At 44.8% G+C, this 9,475-nt stretch overlaps 1 protein-coding gene across 1 annotated transcript in view; it reads right to left on the bottom strand.

The window, feature by feature from the left end:
• Positions 1-6,405, bottom strand: part of WDR44 (WD repeat domain 44) — a 29,742-nt gene extending 23,337 nt beyond the window's left edge. The window contains 1 exon segment of the mRNA XM_005419800.2: positions 6,306-6,405. Within this exon segment, the coding sequence (XP_005419857.2) occupies positions 6,306-6,405 (100 nt within the window).
• Positions 6,406-9,475: the final 3,070 nt, after the last annotated feature.

The raw sequence follows: 9,475 nt of genomic DNA, 5'->3' as shown, positions 1-9,475 counted from the left end.
GAACATGGCACGGAGTGCCGCGTTCAGTTTTTCCGTAAACACCTCCGGGGCCGTGACTCCACCGTCTCCCTGGGCAGCCCCTTCCAATGTCTGATCACCCTTTTGTGAAGAAATTCTTCCTAACGTCCAACCTAAACCTCCCCTGGCGCTACTTAAGGCTTTGTCCCCTTGTCCTGTTGCTGGTTCCCTGTGAGAAGAGCCCGACCCCCACCTGGGTCTTTTGCAGCCAAAGGATTTTGTGATACAACCGGGTGATAGAGAATTAAGATAGTCTACTAGACAAAATGACAAGAACCTTTTAAACGTTTTTTTCTCATTAATTTCTGTAATGAATGCTTGAAACCGGCAGCAGGAATCAAATAATATGGTTCCTTATTTGTTTTTCCTCATATTTTCCTTCCATAAATTTTCATCTGATCTTCTGGTCGGCTTTGACCTCTCAACTAATTATGAGTAATCGACAGCAACTCCCAGAGGAAAGAGGCTTCCCCTTGAAACCTGCATAGCTTTTAATATTTGCTCAGTAATATATGCCTGATCCTGAGCCAAAACACTTAATCAATACGTGTGAGCAGGTTGAGCATAAATTTAGGCTTCCCTCCACATTCTCTGCACTGACCTGCTGTCCCCCTCACTCTTTGGCTCCCTAGCTCAGCTACAGCCTTTTTCTGACTTCTAACAACCACAGAGGTTCCCAAAGCACTGACACAAACTGGAGTTCTCTATCTAGTCTCTTTTTTTGTAAAATAAGTAAAGGCTTAACGTATTGAGACAGATACTGTTGTCAAGTGGTCAACACAGAGGTGGCTGTGCACATGCAGGCAGGTACATGCACACCTGTCCTGCACATGCGGGTGACATCAGGCCACATCCTCCTCAAAAAAGTCCCTTAAAAAATCATTATGCTTCTCAGCCAAACCAGAAGTGCTGGGATGACGGGAAGAAAACACACTGGAAATGCATGAACAGTTCTGATTCTTTTTAAAAATAAGGAAGAATGAGCCTAGCATACACCTCATGGTCTCAATGCTGAAGAATTTGAATAAATAATTAGTACAGAAAATAGCTGACTTTATTCATTGCACACTGTTTCTGCTCTAACTGACAGCCAAACACAACAATTGCATTAGAGTAAGTAGGATGGCCTCTAAATAATTAAAGTCTGTAATGATGTAACCTTAGCTGGGGAAGGCAGATGGCTCTGGAAACTGGAGAAAAATGCTATTGAAAGGCATCTTGAATTGTTTATCAGTGTGTCACTCATGGCAGCTGCATGACTTCATGTTTTATTAGGCAGAGGAAATTATGTAATTGCAGAATTAAAGAACATTCAAATAAAAGCCCAGTTTTGGTGTTTAGTCAGGTCTTACACAATGATTAAAATTCAGCTTTACCACAGTGCTCTTGACCTTTCCACTGCAAACACACTTATTTTTTGCATCAGAATGGCTTCTCAGAGGTTGATAGGGCCCCTAGATCAGGGAGATTTATAACCACAGGACCACAGTGACACAGCCATGCCTGATTTGCCCATGCAGACAGATGTAATGTTGGCTACTAAGGTTATCTAAGCACCAGGAAACCCCCTGGCCAAGACAGAGCCAGAACAAGGACTCGTTCCTGGTGGGGTTGTGCTGGCTGCTGCCTCTGCAGGGTGTTGCTGGGGATGTGCAGTGTTTTCAGGCTGGCTGGCTGCTGTTATCTCTGCTGCTCGTAAAGATCAGCAAGAGGACAATTGGGTGTAACAGGGGCAAAGTTTCCCGCGATAGAAGATAAAGGTCATAATTAATGTTTGCAAGTGACCTGGCTGCTTTCTCCCCAGAACTGGCACAGCTCTTTTCCAGGGGCAGGCAGGGATGAGCACCAGGATGGCAATGAGGGCTCATCTCACCTTGCCACAGGAGTGGGATGTGTTGGCTTGGAGGGGCTGCAATGGCCAGCTCTGCAAGGAGCTGTTAAATCTTCAGACTTACCTCTGATATTGTCCCTGGCCCAGTTTTCTCAGAACCAAACCCACATGAGGAGGAAGATGAGATCATAGGTTAAAATCCTTATGGATGGCAGACTCCTTGATATAGCAGATTGTATGTACATGTGCTAAGATTGGCTAACATGAAATCATACACAATTGAATTACTTGAATTGTTTTCTGACCTCCATGTCCTGCTCAACCATTCATCTATGCATTTCACACCCGAGTGAGCACAAACTGATCCCAGTGTTTCCCCAGTACACCATGGCTGAGCCCTGTGCCCAGCAGCTGAAGGTCCTCCATGCCCTCTCTGATCTGGATCACATAATGAGAACTTTTGTTTTCTTCAGCTTGGACATGGACTTCCCCCAGGGCCTCCCATGAATCAAGCTCATGTATCAGCTTGTCCCAAGCACTCCGTGGTGTCAGCAGGACCATCTTACCAAAATCACCACTGTGTGGAAGTTTCCTGGTCTTTTGCCTTGGCCAGGCTGACTACAAGCATAAAGGCTTGTGTCTTTTTGAGTGACTTTGTGGCTGCTTTCATAGTTCAGAGGCTTAGAAAGCACAGGAGTCCCTCTTTGTTTCTTCCTGGCTCATTTGCTAGCACTGCTTATATTGGCAGATAGGTCTTGGTCCCACTAAATCTTTGTATACTCACTGCAGACAGAAAACAGGGTGGATTTGCAGCCTCTGCAAAATATCACCCATCTCCAGATTCGTCTCTTCTAGGGACATAGGGTTTTAAAGAAAATCTCTTTTTTATCATTGCATTAAAAAAAATAAGGGCAAAAAGTATTTTTAGGGATAACTTGGACCTGATTCCATCCTGCAGCATAGACAGTGGGTGATCTCCTGAGTGCCCTCTGGGCACAGGGAGAAGCACAGGGCACAAGTGCTGGAAGAACTGCTGGTCACAGTCTACCGTAGGATGAAGGCAGTCAAAGTGAAACTCAAAACATCTGGCTGAACCAAGAATTACACCAAGGTTTCCTGCATGGCATCCTGGGGCTTGGAGATGCTTCTCTGTATGACCTTGCTCCCCGGGGATACAGAGTTTGGTGAGAGTAGAAGAGACCTGTGTAGAACTGTGAATGGCATCAGTGGCCAGATAAAACAGGGTAAGTGCCTTTGAGTCAAACTCCTGAGCACCAAGCCTGTGCTGGTGTGAGAGAGGCAGGGAAACAGGAAAAGCTGCATACCTTGAGCGCCATGTAGGAGCATCTGTCTTTGCCAACTTGTTTGACAAGCCATTGATGCAAATCATGATTTCTGGTTCTCTTTGTGAAAACTGCTCCTGCCCAGTGCTGAAAACCACTGTTGATGCATGGGCACCTTCCCTTGGCACCTGCCACCACAGCCATCACACTGTGTCACCTTGGTCCCTGTGCTGTCCCAGAGGGAGCATGCTGGGAGGTTCGGTTGTTGACAACTTCTTGCACAGGCAGCTTTGGGTGAAGGGTGGTCACACAGGACAAAGTGCCCCCAAAATGGTGCAGAAATGCCACGAGGGTCAAAGGAGGATGAGGAGGGATGAGAAACTTTGGCAAGTATTGGCAAAGAGAGGAACCAGGGGAAACTGGAGGAGGGAGGGAGGATCCCCGCTAGCAAAATGCTATGCGGGAACTCAAATCATCCTGCAGGGGGTGAAGAAATGCACTAAGAAATGCAAACACAAAGATAACAGTAGAATGTGGTCCAACACTCACCTCCAGGCACAGGGGAATGGGAAATATGCACTGGGAAATGGGAAATGCTGGGAAATGCTCTGTACTCAGCTCCCACACAGAGAAACCCAGGTAACAACAGTGATGAAAACCCCATTAATAGCAAATCAGATCACAGAAAACACACTTGTCAAAAATGTATCAAGCAAAATGTTTCCTGAAGAAGGCGTGGCAGGGAAGAGAGATATGGCAAGGTTGTCTGTGGCTGTGTGTGTCAGGTGTGGAAACAGACATTGGCATTTGCCAGCTGCTGATGACTGAGTCACACTGCAAGTCCTGTGCCTGGGCTATTTACACCAGCAGCTATGAAACTGGTTTGTTTTCATGCAGGTTATGAGACTGATAGGGAATGGTGCTATAACACATGCCTTTCCTTTCTGGGAGCATGGGAAGTGCTCAGCACAAGGCATAATGTAGGAAAGAAAATATCACATAACTGAAAAGCAGATTTGGAAAATATTTGTCCTGAATGGACTGAACAGACTTTTCCTGTTGTGATTAAGAGGGAAAGGTCCTCTGACTTATTTTTTTCTGAAGGTTCATCAGGAGCTGTAGTGAGAGGACAAGGATTGATGAGTTCAAACTGAAAGAGGAGAGATTTAGTTTAGATATACAGAAGAAATTCTTTACTGTGAGGGTGGTGAGGCACTGGAACAGGTTGCCCAGAGAAGTTATGGATGTCTCATCCCTGGCAGTGTCAAGGCCAGGTTGGATGGGACATTGAGCAAGCTAGTGAGAAGTGCCCCTGCTCTCTTCCTTATGGAGATGCACACCCATGCCTGGCAGTGCCCAGCAGGGTGTGCTTTATGCAACTGAAGGGATTGGCTTGTTTTTTCTCTGCAAAGGCCAGATCCACCCTGGAAAATCCAGCAGTGAGGCTCCTTCCCATGGCTCAAAAGATGGAAAGAAGAGGTTTAATGTCCACTGGGAGGTTGGTGCCCTTTTTCTCCAAACACAGGGTATGCCCAGTCTGGATCCTGCCTCCATCCCTGCCTCCATCCCACAGGTGTAGGGACACAGTACCTGGAACTGAGCAGCAGTGACTGGTCCCTGGCAAGGAGGAGCCAGGATAGGCTGAGCAAATCTGGCAGTGCCTGGGGGGCTTCCCTGCTTCCAGAAGCAGGGCATCAAACTTTTCTGTTGGAAGTAGAAAGAACCTTGTTATTTTATGGTCAGTTACCCAAAGTGTGGAGCAGTATAAAGTGCAGCTACTAAATCAAAGGTGAGGTGAAGACTCAGTGCCTGCTGAATGGGTTAAGAAATAGTTAAGAAAGCCCCATCTGTCTTTTGAGGTGGCCTCCCACAACTCAGACTGTGCATGGCTTTCTATTCAAAGGATTTTCCTGCTGCTCTGACTTGCACTATATCATCTGCTCTCACAAACAAACCAATTTAACTACACAGACGTGCTGTTTAATCGCTCTTCCTGGCACGCTGACAGTTCCTGCATGTGCAGATGAGTTTTGTCTCAGCTTTGCCAATGCAAATGCTCTGTCCTCCAAATTTCCATGTTTTATTTTTGTCTGAAGATGCTCAGTGGATACATATACAATTGTTACATTTTTGTTTTCTCTCCATTCTGTCTCTAGATGCCTAAAATCACGCTGCTATTTTATGAATCAGGCTTGGCATATCAATGTATAGCAGAGCTGGGAGTTGTGCTCTTCTCTGAACATCTACTTTTGTTCTTCATTGCAGCTCACCAAAAATCATGATCAAAGCAATGAATGCTGGCATGCATAATGAAAAAGAGTGCATTGGCTGTTTTTGTAAGGAACAATGGAGAGCAGCTTGCTTTGAAGTGAATTTTGTCATATTTTAAAAGGTAATTTGTTACTTGTGAAGATTAAACAAATCCAGAATTAATGTAAGTGTTGAAAGAGAAACAAATGCATATCTTTTACTGACAAGATTTTACACAACACATATATTGAAAGGGAAAGAGAAACAGAAAAGATAATAGCATTACAGTGGAGAAATTATGTTGCATACATTTTCTGTGTTGGACAAAATTAATTCTGAAATGGCTGCATTCTAAAAATGCTCACAAGAATCAGTCTGATTTCTAAAGGCACTGAGGAGTCTGGAAGTTATAACTTTATATATACAATTAACATGAAGCCAATGCTAAGAAAACATCTTCTCCAGCTCCTGGTCATCACAGCCCTATTTAATAACCTGTGGCTGCTCTCCTGGGCATTGCCTCTCTGATGTGGCAGGAGGACCCAGACTCTCCTGGCCTACAGCCAGCAAGTCAAGCTGTTTTTAACCGAGATTTTATCAGCCCTTGGTCTCTGGTTTAGACTCAATTCCTCCACAGAATAACTGCAAATGGGATGCAGTTGCATGAAGGGATTTCCATGACTGTAGGAAATTTTCCTAGGAGGGAAATGAAGCTGTTCTGTTGCAACCTGGAAGTTGTAGCCCTGTGGGCAGGACCCATGCTAGAGCTGGCACTTATTTAGGGTTCACAGGTTGGATTTCAGTATTCCAAGCCTCACTACTAAAACTTTTGTCTTCCTGACCAGCTTCTCATGGTCCCATGGCTTGCTGGGGCTGTGGGCTCTGGAGTTCATGTGCAACCTCACTTGTGAGCCCAGATTTACCTGTGCCTGTATTGGTACTCTCCAGATCTGCGTTTCCAGTTCTTCCCTCAAAACTTGCATCCTCTTCCACAAACACACCAGCTGCTTTCTCCAGCTCCATTACCTGTCCACAGAATGCCCACAAAATGCAGAACACATATCAGCACTTGCTGGGAGGTCCCAGGGAGGTGCTGCAGTGCCCAACCACCATGGCATGAGTCAGGGTTACCATGGCAGCCCCAGCTTTGAATTCTCCTGCTTTCATAGTTTTCTGCCTAAACCTTAGGATTTGTGTAACCCAAGTTTCTATCTATCTATCTAGCTATCTATCTATCTATCTATCTATCTATCTATCTATCTATCTATGCTTTTGATGATAATATTTTAGTGACCCATTCTGCTGCTTTTTCTCTTAATAGATTCTGGGTCCCAGAGGAAACAAAATTGTTCCTTGCTACTCTTTCCAGTGCCCAGAAAGAACGCATGGTGAATATCTGTGGGCCTGGGTGGACAGATGTGGGAGAAAATTCTGAAATGGGCCTTCTGAGTTTTTATGGAAAGAATCTACCAAAAAAACTCCACTGATTGAACCACCTGCCCCATTCCTGGGGATGAGCTTTACTCTCTGGTGCAAGAAGTGGTGTCAACAGAGTACAGAGATGGGGAGAGAGGTGGAGGTGTGGTGGTGGTGGTAGCAGAGAGGTGTCAAGGCAGGGTGGCAGTAAAAGCTGGGATAACAGTGGTGGTGGGGTCAAATGAGCATGATCTCTCCCAAATAAGGAGTATTTGCTGATATATCAAAGTATTTTATGTGGTAACCCGAGGGCACCCCAGAGACTGCACTGTAGCTTGTCAGAGTTTAATCTCATTCTCTTTTCTGCTTTTTCCTTGCCAGCAGGGAATGTGTCCTGTTCTGCCATTGTGGTTTACATGGAGGATCACTCAGGGTGCAGCAATTTCCTGCTGTACACTTCCATTTGTGCCTCTTTACTGCTGAATATATGTCTTTAATTATAGGCAGCAGAAGCAATTTATTTGTTTAACAGTGGCCAGGAAAAATACCCAGGGGAGATCTCTGAACATGACCACAAAGCTGATAAAGATTAATGTTAGGTGACAGAACACTGGATAAGGCTATTCTCACATTTGGGTCAATATCTGCTATTCATAGCATGAGCATTAAGTAAACGAATATCAGCTTATTATGTGCTATTATATTTAATGAAGTTCAGCATTTACTTTTCCTCTGAAGACTGCCAAGGACCACATTAACATTGTTGTGTGCTCTGGCAGGCAGGAGAGCAGTGTGGTGAGTTTAGCACAACAGTCACATCAGAGCTTTCAAAGGGCACTATGTGACCTCTATGATTTATTGTTAGGTACAGCTAATGATATTTGAGTTAGTCCCCATTGCTAACACAGAATTCATTATTAGTGGATATAAATCTTTTTCCTGCTACAGGTGTTGCTAACTGCTGTGGAAGCTAATAAAGACATCAGTAGTCATTTATAAAAAGAGAAGCTCCAAGGGTATTGTTGTTATTGTTGTGCTTTAGTCAACAGCTCCAGGTCCCTGCTGTGCTGTGTTAGAAATAACAAAGCAGCCTCTTTGCTGACCCCTGCACTTCCATTCTCACCTCTATTCATTTCCTGCATTGATTGAAAAGTAATAATAATAATAATAATAATAACCCCAGAACTATTTAGGAAGTGCAGAAACCCAGCTGCATCCTGCACATGGTGGCCAGTCTGTGTGTGTAAGCCCAGGCCAAGAAGCTCCTCACCCCCCTGAACAACTGCCTTCACAAGGCTGCTCCCAAATCCCTGCAGCCTGGTAGGATTTCTTCCTTTATCCCTTGGCTGTTCATCACCTCTCCCCTGCTCACTGACCACTTCAGCCACGTGGCACCCATTCTGTAAGGCAGGACTGCCTGCTGCAATCCCCTGCAATGCCCTGCTCCAAGGTTAATCCAGAGGCTGAAGAGCCCTAGTGCAATACCATGAAAAGGAAACCAACCCATATCTAGCAATAACTTCTGTGGAGAAACAGGAGCTTACTGGGAAAGTCTGGCTTTCTGTTCAGTGTGTTGAGTCACACTGTGGTTCTGGGGGAGCTGAAACCATTCAGGGAATTCTTCAGGCTGTGCTAAAAAGAGCCTGATTTATTGTGCTGAGGAGCAAAACCACCTCTGGCTGTGGGTAATAAACAACCATCTATGGAGGCACAGAAAGCAGTGATGTTAAAGAATATAAAATTGAATGTATTTCTTACTGACACAGTTATTCAAGACAGCCAAGCCATGGAGCACTTCAGATGCTGCAGGACAGCACTGCCAAGCTCTAGGCCAGCACCGTGCAGGACCAGCACCTGCAGCAGCCTGGGGCACATTGAGGGTGTTCACAGCCTCACTGAAGGTGAAGAGAGGACCTATAGCTACCAGGAGGTAAAGACAAAGAGGGAGCTGCACTGAACCACTGCAGATGAGGAACATCAGTGTGCTCCAGAGTAGGACCAGCATCCTGCAGAAATGGTTTCCCCATCTAGGGGAAATTGTCAATATTTTAGGCTTTTCTGCCCCTTATCAGCCGAAAATTCAAACTAAGGAGAAATTAAAAACTCAGACATTATGTTTTGAACCTAAGTTCCTAAATGATGCAGCCTAACAGGCAGAAGGAGTTACTGCAAGGTCTTTGTTTAGATCTTTGTTCTAAATTTAGAGCTTTTACTGGCTGTAAATAAAATCCTTGTAGATGCTTATATACAACATTTTTCCTTCTCTTGGTTAATTTTGGGGGTGTTAAATATGTATTACTAACTAATTGAAATGTCATAGTCCTGGATTAAACTCCTCTAGTGGAATGAAATTAGAGGTTTCTGCTCCTGGTTTAGAAGAACCCAGAGTGAATGTTTTATAGTAGCAGCAAAGCCAGAATTACAGGTTAAGCTCCCAGTCTGTGTGCATGACTAACACGAGGAAAACAGAAACAGTTTGAATTTTAGAAGCTCAAGCCAAGAAACAATAAAGGAAATGTAACTTATTTTAGATCCAGTGTTCTCCTGGAAGGAAGCAACTCTTGCTAAATCCCTGGGCTCTGATGGCTCAGGGCTGGGGGTGCATCCCAGGGATGATGCCTGGATCCTGTGTGGATCTGATATTTTCATCCCAGATATCCCACAGTGCTTGATTTGG

Source organism: Geospiza fortis, unplaced genomic scaffold (genome assembly GCF_000277835.1).
Source record: "Geospiza fortis unplaced genomic scaffold, GeoFor_1.0 scaffold157, whole genome shotgun sequence".
Taxonomy (NCBI): Eukaryota; Metazoa; Chordata; class Aves; order Passeriformes; family Thraupidae; genus Geospiza; species Geospiza fortis.
Note: the sequence above shows the minus strand (reverse complement) of the source record. Positions and strands in the feature narration are given on the sequence as shown.